This window comes from Portunus trituberculatus, chromosome 8 (assembly GCF_017591435.1).
Source record: "Portunus trituberculatus isolate SZX2019 chromosome 8, ASM1759143v1, whole genome shotgun sequence".
Taxonomy (NCBI): domain Eukaryota; kingdom Metazoa; phylum Arthropoda; class Malacostraca; order Decapoda; family Portunidae; genus Portunus; species Portunus trituberculatus.
Window position 1 is genome coordinate 1,180,001 of NC_059262.1, and position 17,500 is coordinate 1,197,500.

The following is a 17,500-nucleotide window of genomic DNA, read 5'->3' on the forward strand; positions in this document are numbered from 1 at the left end:
TGGACAAAGAAATGATGAAGAACCTGATAAGTACTATAATAAGACCCAGATTGGAATATACAGGAGTAGTGTGGACCCCTCACAAAAAGAAACACATAAGGAAGCTGGAGAGACTACAAAAAATGGCTACAAGAATGGTCCCAGAACTTGAAGGGATGACATATGAGGAGAGACTAAAGGCTATGGATCTTCCAACATTGGAACAGAGAAGGGAGAGAGGGATCTCATACAAGTTTATAAATTGATCAACAGAATGGACCAAGTGGACAATGAGTATCTGATCCTGAGAGAAGAATATGCCAGTCGAAGCACAAGATCGCATAGTAAGAAGCTGAGGAAGGGAAGATGTCTAAGAGATATTAAAAAGTATAGTTTCCCGCAAAGATGTGTTGAGACGTGGAACAGTTTGAATGAAGAAGTAGTGTCTGCAACGAGTGTACACAGTTTTAAGGAAAGATTGGATAAGTGTAGATATGGAGACAGGGCCACACGAGCATAAAGCCCAGGCCCTGTAAAACCACAACTAGGTAAATACACACACACACACACACACACACACACACACACACACACACACAGACCAATACAGTGGATAATACAGTGAATCAGTGTATACTCATAATAGTTACTCTTACTCACCAATTGTTGCTATGTTGAACAATGTCCCCTGCAAAGAGAGAGAGAGAGAGAGAGTACAATTAGGCCAACATTTCTCTTTTAAATTCAGTTACCTTATTTGCCTTATTCTATTCACACTGCAAAAAAAAAAAAAAAATAATAATAATAATAATAATAATAACTTCATTGTAACAAACCGAATTGGACAGCAAAACTATGTTGAAAAAACAGGAATTTCTCAACAACAAAAAAAAAATTGGACAGCAAAAACTATGTTGAAAAAAACAGGAATTTCTCAACAACAAAATAACCAAACATTTACTTATAACTCAGTATCCTAAGAGAGAGAGAGAGAGAGAGAGAGAGAGAGAGAGAGAGAGAGAGAGAGAGAGAGAGAGAGAGAGAGAGAGAGAGAGAGAGAGAGAGAGAGAGAGAGAGAGAGAGAGAGAGAGCACTTACTATGAGAGCGAAGACCAATACGGTGCCCAGATTGTCAAAAAACGCCCGGTCGTGTAAACTGTACGCTGACTCCAGGACGATACTGTTGAGAGAGAGAAAAAACACACTAAAGTCACCATAAACACTAGCAAAACACACACAAATATAGCATAATCACCCTAACACTATGCAACACCTTCATCAACACTCAACACCCTTATCAACCCCTTCATTCTATCTATACACCATTGCAGAACACAATCATGGCATCCTGTTCTCTGTAGTGGGCTGAGAACATCACTGCAACACTCACGGCGGCAGGAGGATGAAGAAGAACATGTCCGAGGTGAAGTGAGGCAACGGTACAACATGGTCACACTGGTTGGCTGGGCTTGGTTGGTTCCTGTAAAGAGACACACATAGACAAGGTGTAATCTTCATAAATGCTTCTTAACACATTCCCTCCATTGCTTTTCAAAGGTTCTTGTTGTAGTTGTGCAGGTTAACAAGATTTCTAAGCTACTGACAGGAGAAACAGTCCTGAAAACTCTACTAGACATTTTTGTGGCCTTGGAAAATAATCATGGTGAAGCTGTGCAGGTTTTCAAGTGGGTTTTTGCAGTTCTAATGACAGGTTAACAAGATTTTTAAGTTATTGACAGGAGAAACAGACTTGAAAACCCACCTAGTTAACGAGATATCTAGATTAACGACAGGAGAATCATCTCTTTGAAAATAGTTACTGTGAGAGAGCTAAGGAATTCAGAAGACAGGCAGATGACTGAGACAGCTGTACAGAAGGTGAGGGATAATCAGTGTAGTGAAAGATATTTTTACATGGAAGGAAACCTGAAAATGCCACCCTCGGAAGTAATAAAAATGTGAGATTAGGTATACAGGTAACTCTTGATTTACTCGTGTTTAATTTATGCGTTTTTGTTAATACGTGACCAAAAAAGTATTATAAATAATTAAATTTGTGCGAATGGTTTGCTTATACATGATTTGGACCACATCCCACATTCCCATATAATCTACTGTTTCTTAAGAGAATTACAAGTTTATTTTACGCGAATTTTGAAATACACGATGCTTCTTGGAACACATCTATCGTGTAAATTGTGAGTTACCTGTAATGCACTTGTTTATAAAGTATACATATATCACTACCCATACATGAGCTTTGAGTCAATATTTCATGCACCTTCAATCTTGCAAAGTCTAAAATAACGGCCTGAACACCAATATTCTCAGTAGCCTCACTTGTGCCACCCCTTCATAAATATGCTGCCCTGGGTATTCACTCTGCTTGCCACCTTATCACTACACCACTGGAACACATCTTCTTTTATTCTTAATTTTTCATTTATACCATGTGGGCTTGTCACGGAAATTTATGGGCTAAAGGAGATACTTTTTGGGGTACCTCCTATCTCAAAGCCCACCCGCTAGGAAACCATTGCCCTGAGTGAGGAAGCCCAACCTACACTCAGACCGTGGACAGGATTTGAACCCATGCGCTTGGAGACCCCTCAGACCCCAAAGCACACATGGTTCCACTGTACCACACATGACTTAACCACCATGCAAGAAGGTAATACGTCACTGTTTAATATCCCTACTTCCCTCTATTCCTCTTCCCTCCTTCCCTCCCTCCATCCCTGCTATCACTAACACTGCTGGGGATACACTTACTTGGTGGTGAAGTAGACAATCAAGCCAAGAGCCATTCCCAGCATCACCAGCACACATGACTCAGGGACCTTGTTGGACAGCCAATGGAGGTGATGGAAGACTGCAAAGAAGAGACTGGTGCTTGTAATGGTGATAATGGTGGTTGTAATGGTGATAGTGGTGGTTGTAATGGTGATGATAGTGGTGGTTGTAATAGTGATAGTGGTGGTTGTAATGGTGGTGATAGTGGTGGTTGTAATGGTGATAGTGGTGGTTGTAATGATGGTGATAGTGGTGGTTGTAATGGTGATGATAGTGGTGGTTGTAATGGTGATAGTGATGGTTGTAATGGTGATAGTGGTGGTTGTAATGGTGATGATAGTGGTGGTTGTAATGGTGATAGTGGTGGTTGTAATGGTGGTGATAGTGGTGGTTGTAATGGTGATAGTGATGGTTGTAATGGTGATAGTGGTGGTTGTAATGGTGATGATAGTGGTGGTTGTAATGGTGGTGATAGTGGTGGTTGTAATGGTGATAGTGGTGGTTGTAATGGTGATGATAGTGGTGTGGTTGTAATGGTGGTGGTTGTAATGGTGATGATAGTGGTGGTTGTGATGATAGTGGTGGTTGTAATGGTGATAGTGGTGGTTGTAATGGTGATGATAGTGGTGGTTGTAATGGTGTGTAATGGTGATAGTGGTGGTTGTAATGGTGATAGTGGTGGTTGGTTGTAAGTGGTGGTGATAGTGGTGGTTGTAATGGTGATAGTGGTGGTTGTAATGGTGATAGTGGTGGTTGTAATGGTGATGTGGTAGTGTAATGGTGATAGTGGTGGTTGTAATGGGTGGTAATAGTGGTGGTTGTAATGGTGATGATAGTGGTGGTTGTAATGGTGATGTAATGGTTGTAATGGTGATAGTGGTGGTTGTAATGGTGATAGTGGTGGTTGTAATGGTGATGATAGTGGTGGTTGTAATGGTGATAGTGGTGGTTGTAATGGTGATGATAGTGGTGTTGTTGTAATGGTAATGATGATAGTGGTGGTTGTAATGGTGATAGTGGTGTAATGGTGATGAGTGGTGGTTGTAATGGTGGTGGTTGTAATGGTGATGATAGTGGTGGTTGTAATGGTGATAGTGGTGGTAATGATGATAGTGGTGGTTGTAATGGTGATGATAGTGGTGGTTGTAATGGTGATGATAGTGGTGGTTGTAATGGTGATGATAGTGGTGGTTGTAATGGTGATGATAGTGGTGGTTGTAATGGTGATGATAGTGGAGTGGTGGTTGTAATGGTGATGATAGTGGTGGTTGTAATGGTGATGATAGTGGTGGTTGTAATGGTGATGATAGTGATGGTTGTAATGGTGAACAACAATAACAACAACTACTATTACTACTACAACAAACACCAGCCACCACAAACATCACCTAAAACACATCCCACCCACAACCACAACCACAACCACAACAACAACCTCTCTCTCTCTCTCTCTCTCTCTCTCTCTCTCTCTCTCACCTAGCTTGGCGAACCCCGCGATAATGACGAAAGTGGTGATAGTGAAGTAGACGCCCACTTCATGCCACCTGACTGACACCACTCTGATCCCCGGGGGCTTGGCAGGCGGGCAGGTGCTGTTGGTGGTGTTGCCTCCCACGCTCACCGCCTTGCTGCCTGGAAAGTGGTGGTGGTGGTGGTTGTAGTGGTGGTAGTGGTGGTGGTGATAGGAGGAGGAGGAGATAGAAGAGGAAGAAAAGGTAGTAGTAGTTGTAGTAGTAGTAGTAGTAGTAGTTGTTGTTTTTGTTGTCGTTGTTGTAGTAGTAGTAGTAGTAGTAGTAGTAGTAGTAGTAGTAGTAGTTGTTGTTGTTGTTGTTGTTGTTGTTGTGGTGGTGGTGGTGGTGGTGGTAGAGGTTTATAATGAAAATAGACGAGGAGGAGGAGGAGGAGGAGGAGGAGGAGGAGGAGGAGGAGGAGGAGGAGGAGGGAAGATAAGAAAAAAAATTACATCAATAACTCAAACTGTAAAAAAAAAAAAAAAAAGAAAACAACATTCTTTTCATAACAGAGAGAGAGAGAGAGAGAGAGAGAGAGAGAGAGAGAGAGAGAGAGAGAGAGAGAGAGAGAGAGAGAGAGATTATGCGGAGTCTTTTAGCGAATGAGGAAAAAAGAGGAAATTATTCACGTGGGGAAAAAATAACCTTTTATCTGCAACATTACTAAGGGAGGAGGAGGAGGAGGAGGAGGAGGAGGAGGAGGAGGAGAAAAAGTAAAAAGGCAGGAACGAAGGAGGGTAAAAAGGAAGAAGGAAAGAACAAAAGAAGGAAGGAAGGAAGGAAAAGAAAGAAGGAAGGAAGAAGAAGGGAAGAAAGAAGAGAAGAAGGAAGAGGGAAAAGGAAGGAAAGAATGAAGGAAGAAGGGACGAAAGAGGAAAAGAAAACAAGAAAAGAAGGAAAAAAGGAAGGAAGGAAGGAAGAATGAATGAAGGAAGGAAGGAAGGAAGGAAGGAAGGAAGAAGGAAAGGAAGGAAGGAAGGAAGGAAGGAAGGAAGGAAGGGAAGAAGGAAAGAAGGAAGGAAGAGAAGAAGGAAAGAAGGAAGGAAGAAGGAAGAATGAAGAGAAAAGGAAGGAAAGAATGAAAGAAGAAAAGAAGAGGAAAAGGAAGGAAAGAATGAAAGAAGAAGGAAGAAAGGAAAGGAACGAAGGAAGGAAAGAAGGAAGAGAAGGGAAGAAGGAAGGAAGAAAGGGAAAGAAGAAAAGAAGGAAGGAAGGAAGGAAGTAAAGAAGGAAGAAGGGAAGGGAGAAAAAGGAAGAAAATAAGATAGAAAGAAAAGAAATAAAAAAATGAAGACAAATGGAATAAGAAGTAAACAATAACAAAACAAACAAGAAACAAAACAAAACAACAAAAACAAAAAGAAAAAGATAAATAAAGAAAAAATAGAGAAAAAGAAGAAAATGAAAGACACACACACACACACACACACACACACACACACACACACACACACATTCCGGCTTTATGACTTGCATCGTGTCTTTTATGTGTAATCGCAAAGAAGAGGAGGAGGAGGAGGAGGAGGAGGACATGAAAGAGGATGAAACGAATAATAAAATAATGACATTCATGACAACAAGGAAGAAGAAGAAGAAGAAGGAGAAAGACTAGCTGAAAAAAAGGCGGAGAGAGAGAGAGAGAGAGAGAGAGAGAGAGAGAGAGAGAGAGAGAGAGAGAGAGAGAGAGAGAGAGAGAGAGAGAGAGAGAGAGAGAGAGAAGAGAGAATAATAATAATAATAATAATAATAATAATAATAATAATAATAATAATAATAATAATAATAATAATAATAATAATAATAATAATAATAATAATAATAATAATAATAAAATGAATTGTTAAAAATCATATTAATCAATAATAATAATAATAATATAATAAGAATAATAATAATAATAATAATAATAATAATAATAATAATAATAATAATAATAATAATAATAATAATAATAATAATAATAATAATAATAATAATAATAATAATAATAATAATAATAATAATAATAATAATAATAATAATAATAATAATAATAATAATAATAATAATAATAATAATAATAATAATAATAATAATAATAATAATAATAATAATAATAATAATAATAATAATAATAATAATAATAATAATAATAACAATAATAATAATAATACTAATAATAATAATAATAATAATAATAATAATAATAATAATAATAATAATAATAATAATAATAATAATAATAATAATAATAATAATAATAATAATAATAATAATAATAATAATAATAATAATAATAATAATAATAATAATAATAATAATAATAATAATAATAATAATAATAATAATAATAATAATAATAATAATAATAATAATAATAATAATAATAATAATAATAATAATAATAATAATAATAATAATAATAATAATAATAATAATAATAATAATAATAATAATAATACAATAGATTTCAGAATAGTGATACGAACCCAATGAATTGTTAAAATCATATTAATACAACTACTAATATACATTCAAGAACTCCTTTATATAGAATGAATCTATAATTACTACTACTACTACTACTACTACTACTACTACTACTACTAAACCACCACCACCATTACCACCATCACCACCACCATTATTATTACTACTACTACTACTACTATTACTACTACTACTACTATTATTCTACTAATACTAATATTACTACTACTATTACTATTATTACCACCACTACTACTACTACTACTACTACTACTTACTGCTACTACTACTACTACTACTACCACCACCACCACCATTAACCACCACCACCACTACTACTACTACTACTACTACTACTACTACTACTACTACTACTACTACTACTACTACTACTACTACTACCACCACCACCACCACCACTGCTGCCACCAACACTACTACTACTACTACCACTACTACTACTACTACTACTACTACTACTACTACCACTACCACCACCACCACCACCACCACCACCACCACTACTACCTACACTACTACTACTACACCACCACTACTACTACCACTACTATTACTACTACTACTACTACTACTACTACCACCACCACCACCACCACCACCACCACTACTACTACTACTACTAATACCATCACTACCACCACTACTATTACTACTACTGCTACTACTACTACTACTACTAATACCACTACTACCACTACCACTACTACCACCACCACTACTACTACCACTACTACCACCACCACCACCACCACCACCATCACCACCACCAACACCGCTGCTACTACTACTACTACTACTACTACTACTACCAATTTAATTCCTATCTTTGATTCTCTCTGATTCCTAATTCTTTCTGGAGGAAATTCCCACGTTCCTGATTAAACTGAGAGAGAGAGAGAGAGAGAGAGAGAGAGAGAGAGAGAGAGAGAGAGAGAGAGAGTTAAGAGATAACCTACCAAAGTCAGACCGGAAGCACACACACACACACACACACACACACACACACACGGCCCGGTAGCTCAGTGGTTAGAGCGCTGGCTTCACAAGCCAGAGGACCGGGGTTCGATTCCCCGGCCGGGTGGAGATATTTGGGTGTGTCTCCTTTCACGTGTAGGTGCTGTTCACCTAGCAGTGAGTAGGTACGGGATGTAAATCGAGGAGTTGTGACCTTGTTGTCCCGGTGTGTGGTGTGTGCCTGGTCTCAGGCCTAGCCCAAGATCGGAAATAATGAGCGCTGAGCTCATTCCGTAGGGTAACGTCTGGCTGTCTCGTCAGAGACTGCACCAGATCAAACACTGAAACACACACACACACACACAGCACACACACACACACACGCACCGCCGCCCGCCGCCATCGCCACGCCCACAGATGTCGCTAGGAGACACACAGCCACCGCCACCCGCACGCCCACGCCCACACCACCACCGCGCATCTGCGGAAGAATAGTAATAGTAGTGGTAATAATAGTGGTGGTGGTGGTGGTGTGCTGCTGCTGGGAGGATGAGGAGGAGGAGGAGGAGGAGGAGGAGGAGGAGGAGGAGGAGGAGGAGGAGAAGAGAGGAGGAGGAGGAGGAGATGTAAATATAATGTAGATAAGAAGAAAGTCACTATTAATAACAACAAAATCAACAACAACTAAAACAAGAACAACAATACTACTAGTACTACTTCTGTACTACTACTGTACTATTACTACTACTACTACTCATAATAATAATAATAATAATAATAATAATAATAATAATAATAATAATAATAATAATAATAATAAGAAGAAGAAGAAGAAGAAGAAAAATAATGGCAGTGCTGATAACAACTACAACAACAACAACAACAACAACAACATCACAGAGCATAGCCAGTGTATGTATGTATGTAAACAGGTAGAAAAAAAAAAAAAAAAAAAAAAAAAAAAGATAATGCCAAGATGGAAACGCAACAAAAACAAAAACAACAACAAGAACAACAACAACCCAACACCTCATTAATGTATTCATGTAGTGTATGTATGTATGCATGTATGTATGTATAATAACAGCAGCAATAACAGATAAGGCACCATTAAGATAACAGGCCATGGGAAGGGAGAGAAGGAGAGAGGGTGAGAGGGAGAGAGGGAGAGGGAGAGGCAGGAGAGATGATCGGAGCTTAAGATAGGCCGCGATAAGAAGCAGCAACACTATCATCATTACAACACAAGGCTCAACATTTCAAGCTGCATTGATAAGACATAAAAATGTTCCTATTTATGATTGACTTACTTAAAATTGTTATCTTATGCATTTCATTCTATTTTTATCTATTCTATCGATATATTTTTACTGCTGGAGTAGAGAGAGAGAGAGAGAGAGAGAGAGAGAGAGAGAGAGAGAGAGAGAGAGAGAGAGAGAAATGATAAAATATTGGAAGAAAAAGTCAGAAAAAGAGAAAAGAAAGGAAAAAAAATGATAGAATGGAAGGAAATGACAGAGAGAGAGAGAGAGAGAGAGAGAGAGCAATACAAAGCAAAACAAACACTATACCTTGGATGTAAACAAGGAAGGAGGTTGACGAAACGGAGGAGGAGGAGGAGGAGGAGGTGGTGGTGGTGGTGGTTCCCTGCTCCTCTCACTCAAGCAAACAGCGTGGGGGCAACACAGTCACGCACAACCTTCGGCAGCACCTGTGAAATAAAAGAAATGAGATTGTACTGTAGGCTCTCTCTCTCTCTCTCTCTCTCTCTCTCATGAGTGAAGCTTCTCTTTTTGTCTCGAACGCGGAAGTGTGTGTGTCTGTATGTGTGTGTGTGTGTGTTTCACTGTTTGATCTGCTGCAGTCTCTGACGAGACAGCCAGACGTTATCCTACGGAACGAGCTCAGAGCTCATTATTTCCGATCTTCGGATAGGCCTGAGACCAGACACACACCACACACCGTGTGTGTGTCGTCAAAACTTTCTTCTAGTATTAATCACCTTGTTTATATTCGCTTGTATCTCTCTCTCTCTCTCTCTCTCTCTCTCTCTCTTTGTGTGTGTTTACATGTACACAAGCTTTATATAATCAGTTGCCTAAAATAACATTATATTATCAATTCTGCTTTGTATTCCCCTTACCTTACTATTATTATTATTATTATTGTTATTATTATTATTATTATCATTGGTAATTAGGTTTATCCAGTAATTATTTGCATTTATATTCGTCCCATTTCATTCTTTTCGTTGTTATTGTCATTATTTTTACTGTTTGTTTTGTTCATTAATTCCTTCGTATGTTGAAAATCGTACTTTTTATTCTAAGTTGGCCTAAAAATTCTTATATAATTGCTATACCTATCTTTCTATCTCTCTCTCTATCTATTTATCTATCTCTTTATCTGTATATCTATTATTGTCATTTTTATTTATTTATCCATTTATTTTCTTATCTTTTATTTGTCTGACCTTCAAAACTTTTCTTCATTAAGTTTGTTTTTCTTATATATCTAAAATTCATACATCAATTACCTCTCTCTCTCTCTCTCTACTTAGTTAAATGTGAGATTAGCTGATTTCTGTGAGGAGAATGAAATTATTAAAGAAATTCCGGCAGGTTTTGGACAGGGAGGGATATTCAACTATAGACCATGTTTTTGTAATAAAGAGTTTGACTGATTTGTTTTGCATAGGAAGAAGAAATGGTTTTGCTTGTATGGTGATTATAGAAAAGTATTCGATCTTGTCTGGCGGGATGGTTAGTGGTATAAATTTCTAAAAGCAGGAGTTGACAGTAAGATTATTAGTTATTAAGAATATGTATAATTATGAAGAATATGTATAATTATCAAGAATATGTATATTTATTAAGAATATGTATAATTATCAAGAATATGTATAATTATTAAGAATATGTATAATAATATTAAATCTTGTGTCTTATGTAACTAGAAATGCTCAGATTATTTAGTAAGCTATAGTGGAGTAAGGCAGGGAGAAAATGTATCACCAATGTTGTTTTCTTTGATCGTAAATGATATTGAAGAGCATTTACTAAAGACTGATTGTGATTTTGTTCAAAGAGGTGATGGATGGATTGACACTGTGTTCAAGGTTTTAGTTCTCATGCATGCAGACCACACTGTCACAGTAGCTGAAGACGAAAGAGGTCTAAGTAATGCACTTAAAGCTATGGAAATATATTGCGACAGGTGGAAATTAGATATAAATTGTGGAAAGACTAAAATCACTGTATTTACGAAGACGAAAGATTATGTAAGGAATTATAATTTTCTTATCAAGGGATTACAAATCGAAACAGTAGATGAATATCATTATCTGGGCGTGACTTTGAGCTAAAATGGAAGTTTTAAGATATGTCAGGAAAATTTGTGTCAGCAAGGAAGGAGAGCAATGTACAGTCCGATTGCAAAGTGTTGAAAATTTAGTTTACCAATTGATTTACAATTAGAATTATTTGATGCACTGGTGTTGCCTATAATAACGTATGGTTGTGAGATCTGGGGATACAAGGTATTTACAGCAATTGAGATTGTACATTTAACATTTCTTAAACCTATTCTTGGTGTTAAGAAGACTACTTGTAATCTTATGGTCTATGGAGAATTGGGTAAATAACCTGTCAATACTCACATCAAAAGTAGAATGTTAAATTATTGGTTAAGGTTAATTAATGGTAAACAAAGAAAACTTAGTTACATAATGTATCAGTGTCTCTTGAAATTGCATGATGAAAATAGTTTCAGGTCCCCTTGGTTGAAGTATGTAAAATCAGTGTTAGATCATTCAGGTATGTCAGGTGTATGGTATGAACAAAATGGAAGTAATCCTGTGTGAGTAAAACTTGCTTTTGAAAGGAAAGTTAAGAACCAGTGGATCGCAAACAAACCTTCACGCAGCACTTATGTTTCTCATATGGATCAATTTGTCATACAAAATTATTAAGTAAGATTACCAGAACAAGGAAGAATCTCATTGTGTAGATTCAGAACTGGCAACCATAGACTACCTATTGTCACCGGAAGATACAACAGCACAGCAGAGAATATAGAATTTGCACAAAATGTAATGAAAATGAAATAGGAGATGAATACCATGTTCTGTTTCTATGTAAGGATCAAGAAATCTTGATCAATTCATACCAATGTATTATAGAAACCTACCTAACCAGTTCAAATTTGTTAAGTTATTCCAGGATCCTCGGTGCGGGATACAAAATGATGTACACAGCTATGTTCGCCAAGGCAGTACTAACACTGTTTTAGTAGACAAGAAAACTGTGTACACATAATGTTTGGAAGCTGTGCTCCATACCTTGTAAAAAGTCTGACCCAAATCTCTCTCTCTCTCTCTCTCTCTCTCTCTCTCTCTCTCTCTCTCTCTCTCTCTCTCTCTCTCTCTCTCATCACATCCTGTTTTGTTGTGTTCAAGTCACGTGTTTGAATTAAAATGCTGAGACTCATCACCTGATCCTTACTCATATCTCTCTCTCTCTCTCTCTCTCTCTCTCTCTCTCTCTCTCTCTCTCTCTCTCTCACACACACACACACACACACACATACACCACACCCTGTTTTGTTGTGTTCAAGTCGTAGGTTTTTTTTCATGTAGGGAAGAGGACCAGCCAAGGGCAAAAAAAAAAAAAAAAAAAAAAAAAAAAAAAGATTAAAAAAAGGCCCACTTGAGTGCTGGCTCGCTACAAAGAGAAAAACATCAGCCAAAATTATGGAGCAAATGCCTCGATACCTCCCTCTTAAAAGAAGACAAGTTGTAGGAACTCGGAAATACAGATGCAGGCAGGGAGTTCCAGAGTTTACCAGTGAAAGGGATGAATGATTGAGAGTACTAGTTAACTCTTGCGTAGGGTGGTATCATCAGCGTAGGAGTGGATAGGGCAAGATGTTTGGGTAAGAAGGTCATTAATGAATAATAGAAAGAGAGTGGGTGACAGGACAGAACCCTGAGGAACACCACTATTAATAGATTTAGGAGAAGAACAGTGGTCGTCTACCACAGCAGCAATAGAACGGTCGGAAAGGAAACTTGAGACAAAGTAGCAGAGAGAAGGATAGAAACCGTAGGAGGACAGTTTGGAAATCAAAGCTTTATGCCAGACTCAATCAAAAGCTTTTGATATGTCTAACTCGACCGCAAAAGTTTCACCGAAATCTCTAAAAGAGGATGACCAAGACTTAGTTAGGAAAGCCAGATCACCAGTAGAGCGACCTTGACGGAAGCCATACTGGCGATCAGATAGAAGGTTGTGAAGTGACAGCTGTTTGAGAATCTTCCTATTCAGGATAGATTAAAAAACTTTAGATAAGCAAGAGATTAAAGCTATAGGACGATAGTTTGAGGGGTTAGAACGGTCACCCTTTTAGGAACAGGCTGAATGTAGGCGAACTTCCAGCAGGAAGGAAAGGTAGAAGTCGATAGACAAAGTTGGAAGAGTTTGGCCAGGCAAGGTGCAAGCACAGAAGCACAGTTTTTGAGAACAATAGGAGGGACCCCATCAGGTCCATAAGCCTTCCGAGGGTTTAGGCCAGCAAGGGCATGGAAAACATCATTACGAAGAATTTTGATTGTAGACATGAAATAGTCAGAGGGAGGAGGAGAGGAGGACAAGCCCAGAATCGTCCAAGGTGGAGTTGTGAGCAAAGGTTTGAGAAAAGAGTTCAGCTTTAGAGACAGAAGAGATGGCAGTGGTGCCATCAGGATGAAATAAAGGAGGAAAGATGAAGAAGTGAAGTTATTTGAGATGTTTTGGCTAGATGCCAGAAGTCACGAGGAGAGTTTGAGTTTGAAAGATTTTGACATTTCCTATTTATGAAAGAGTGTTTGGCAAGTTGAAGAACAGACTTGGCATGATTCCGGGCAGAGATATAAAGTGCATGAGATTCAGGAGATGGAAGGCTCAAGTACCTTTTGTGGGCAACCTCTCTATCATGTATAGCACGAGAACAGGCTGAGTTAAACCAAGGTTTAGAAGGTTTAGGTTGAGAAAAGAATGAGGAATGTACGCCTCCATGCCAGATACTAACACCTCTGTTATGCGTTCAGCACAAAGAGATGGGTCTCTGACACGGAAGCAATAATCATTCCAGGAAAATCAGCATAATACCTCCTCAGGTCCCCCAACTGGCAGAGGCAAAACGCCAGAGGCACCTTCGCTTTGGGGATCCTGCGGAGGGATTGGAAAAATAGGACAAGATACAGAAATGAGATTGTGATCGGAGGAGCCCAACGGAGATGAAAGGGTGACAGCATAAGCAGAAGGGTTAGAGGTGAGGAAGAGATCAAGAATGTTGGGCGTGTCTCCAAGACGGTCAGGAATACGAGTAGGGTGTTGCACCAGTTGCTCTAGGTCATGGAGGATAGCAAAGTTGAAGGCTAGTTCACCAGGGTGGTCAGTGAAGGGAGAGGAAAGCCAAAGCTGGTGGTGAACATTGAAATCTCCAAGAATGGAAATCTCAGCGAAAGGGTAGAGGGACAGAATGTGCTCCACTTTAGAAGTTAAGTAGTCGAAGAAATTACTATAGTCAGAAGAGTTAGGGAGAGATAAACAGCACAGATGAATTTAGTTTGAGAGTGACTGTTAAGTCGTAGCCAGATGGTGGAAAATTCGGAAGACTCAAGAGCGTGGGCACGAGAGCAAGTTAAGTCGTTGCGTACATAGACGCAACATCCAGCTTTGGAATGAAAATGAGAATAGAGAAAGTAGGAGGGAACAGAGAAGGGGCTACTGTCAGTTGCCTCAGACAGCTGTGTTTCGGTGAGGAAAAGAAGATGAGGTTTAGTAGAGGAGAGGTGGTGTTCCACAGATTGAAAATTAGATCTAAGACCGCGAATGTTGCAGAAGTTAATGTAGAAAAAGTTGAGGGAGGTGTCAAGGCATTTGTGGTCTTCAACAGGAGAGGTGTCCGACCTGGGGACATTTTGGTCCCTCCCAGAGGGGACTCCGAGGCGTTGTTTATTTTGGGTCCCATTTTTCTTTTAAATTTTGATTTGGAGTGAAGGGTGTATGTGTGGTAAGTGCATGTAGTTTTGTGTGAAGAAGGAGAGCTGTCTTTAGAGGGTAGGCTTTGACTGCCCCCCTTAGTTGTGAGACAAAGGGAAACATTCAACGAGATCACAACTAGCTTTAATGGAAGGTTCACAGCACCTCCTGAACTAGTGCTATTAGATCTCACTGGGAGTAAGTTATTGTTTCGGTAGGTGTCTACTACCTCCTCCTATGTGTTTAAATTAAAATGCTGTGACTCATCATCTGATCCTTATTCATCTCTCTCTCTCTCTCTCTCTCTCTCTCTCTCTCTCTCTCTCTCTCTCTCTCTCTCTCTCTCTCTCTCTCTCTATATATATATATATATATATATATATATATATATATATATATATATATATATATATATATATATATATATATAATTCGTTCACTCCATCCATCACAATTACCTTACCATCAATAATCTCTCTCTCTCTCTCTCTCTCTCTCTCTCTCTCTCTCTAAATCTATATCCACATTACTCCCTGTCCATATGAGAGAGAGAGAGAGAGAGAGAGAGAGAGAGAGAGAGAGAGAGAGAGAATTAATACTGATACATTACACTATTATATCCCTTGAAGTGTGTGTGTGTGTGTGTGTGTGTGTGTGTGTGTGTGTGTTTACTTTACTTTAGTGACGTCACGGATGGCGGGAAATTTGAACTTGTCTCATTTCTCTTCATCTTCTAATTCCTTTGTGACCTCAGCTGTTCCGTGACTTGCAGCGAGGTCAGCAGAGGAGGGATGGGCTAGTCAGCAGTGTATGACGTCAGCAGAGGTCAGCACAGCAGGGAGGCGCCACGAGGGAGGAGGGAGCAGATGGATGAAGGGGAAGGAAGTTGAAGACAAAGCCGGAATCCGAACACGTTAGCAGGATGTGTTTTGTTCTGTGGAGATAAAGAAAAGTGTGATGATGATGGTATAAGGAATGGCTGAGAGAGAGAGAGAGAGAGAGAGAGAGAGAGAGAGAGAGAGAGAGAGAGAGAGAGAGAGAGAGAGAGAGCAAACACAGAACAACGTAACATTAACTGGAAAATGAAAAGGAAGGAAAAAGAAAGGAGAGAGAAAAGAAAGTATAAAAAACAAATATAATAATAATAATAATAATAATAATAATAATAATAACAACAACAACAACAATAACAATTAAATAAAAAACAAATAAAATGAACTCCACCGTTATATAAAACACACACACACACACACACATCATCATCATCACTAAATCATACCCTCCCATCATGCATCTGAATCTATAGTATTGGGAGGTAGCGGGGCAGTGGAGCGAGGCAGTGGTGCGGGTCTGGGGGATGGGGCGGGGCAGTGGCGCGGGTCGGGGGATGGGGCGGGGCAGTGAGGATGTGGGGGCGGTATAAGGCGCGGCAGGGCGGTGCAACTGGGTCCTTATTCAGAAACGCTCCACTCTCTCACCAAGGCCACAAAGATTATTGGCGGGGTTTTAAAGAGTTTCTACAGTTAATAATGTAGAAATCTTGTCCTTCTGCCTCTAGAACCGTAAAAACATCTTAAAAATCCTTTGCTCTCTCACCACGACTATTTTCCAAGGCCATAGAGATGATTGGAGGGGTTTTCAAGAATGTTTCTGCCTCTAGAACCATAAACAAACATCCTTAAAAACGCTATGCACTCTCACCACGACTATTTTTCAAGGCCACAGAGATGCCTAGCAGGGTTTTAAAGTGTTTCTCCAGTTAATAATGTAGAAATCTTGACATTCTGACTCTAGAACCATAAAAACATTCTTAAAAACGCTATGCACTCTTACCACGACTATTAGCAAGGATCCCAGAGATGACTAGCAGCGTTTTCAAGAGTGTTTCACCAGTTAATAATGTAGAAATCTTATCAATCAATCTCAAGAACCATAAAAACACATTAATTTTTAAGCACCATGACGTATTCCCCTATTCATTCTGCTTATCATTTGGTGATTTTTATACAACGTCAGAAACTCATGTGGGGGATTAGAATAGTGAATACTGTGGCTATTAATATTCTGACCTCCATAGACCTTTCCTAATGTCAAATGGTCTAATCGTATACAAATTTCATGGTAAAAATGTGTCCCGGTACTGAAAGGGTTAAAAATACGTGTAAATTCAAATAAACCCTATTGAAATAGTTTGAGGATACGAGGACTGGTGGAGCCTTGTGTTGTGAGCGGAGTACCGCTGGCTGGCTGGGTTTGAGGATACGAGGACTGGTGGAGCCTTGTGTTGTTGTGTTGTGAGCCGAGTACCGCTGGCTGGCTGGGTTTGAGGATACGAGGACTGGTGGAGCATTGTGTTGTGAGCCGAGTACCGCTGGCTGGCTGGGTTTGAGGATACGAGGACTGGTGGAGCCTTGTGTTGTGAGCGGAGTACCGCTGGCTGGCTGGGTTTGAGGATACGAGGACTGGTGGAGCCTTGTGTTGTGAGCCGAGTACCGCTGGCTGGCTGGGTTTGAGGATACGAGGACTGGTGGAGCCTTGTGTTGTGAGCCGAGTACCGCTGGCTGGCTGGGTTTGAGGATACGAGGACTGGTGGAGCCTTGTGTTGTGAGCCGAGTACCGCTGGCTGGCTGGGTTTGAGGATACGAGGACTGGTGGAGCATTGTGTTGTGAGCCGAGTACCGCTGGCTGGCTGGGTTTGAGGATACGAGTTGGTGCCTTGTGTTGTGAGCCGAGTACCGCTGGCTGGCTGGG

General features: G+C 39.4%; 2 protein-coding genes across 7 annotated transcripts in view; both read right to left on the minus strand.

Moving 5' to 3' along the window:
- Positions 1-17,500, minus strand: part of LOC123500187 (sodium/hydrogen exchanger 2-like) — an 86,109-nt gene that overhangs the window by 46,028 nt on the left and 22,581 nt on the right. For 2 of the 6 annotated variants that reach the window (XM_045248972.1, XM_045248954.1), the window contains exons 2-9: positions 15,427-15,683; positions 9,299-9,438; positions 8,112-8,208; positions 4,249-4,407; positions 2,752-2,851; positions 1,370-1,459; positions 1,078-1,159; positions 640-667 (exon numbers count right to left, since the gene is read on the minus strand). In XM_045248972.1, the coding sequence (XP_045104907.1) occupies positions 640-667; positions 1,078-1,159; positions 1,370-1,459; positions 2,752-2,851; positions 4,249-4,407; positions 8,112-8,208 (556 nt within the window). In that variant the 5' untranslated portion in view covers positions 9,299-9,438; positions 15,427-15,683. Of the gene's footprint in view, positions 1-639; positions 668-1,077; positions 1,160-1,369; positions 1,460-2,751; positions 2,852-4,248; positions 4,408-8,111; positions 8,209-9,298; positions 9,439-15,421; positions 15,684-17,500 lie in introns of all 6 variants that reach the window. The other 4 variants (XM_045248973.1, XM_045248961.1, XM_045248975.1 and 1 more) reach the window with 4 other exon arrangements.
- Positions 16,050-17,500, minus strand: part of LOC123499826 (integrator complex subunit 3 homolog) — a 1,799-nt gene continuing 348 nt past the window's right edge. The window contains exons 2-3 of the mRNA XM_045248329.1: positions 16,951-17,500; positions 16,050-16,220 (exon numbers count right to left, since the gene is read on the minus strand). The exon at positions 16,951-17,500 is cut by the window's right edge and continues 242 nt beyond it. Coding sequence (XP_045104264.1) covers positions 16,050-16,220; positions 16,951-17,500 — 721 coding nt within the window. The remainder of the gene's footprint in view (positions 16,221-16,950) is intronic.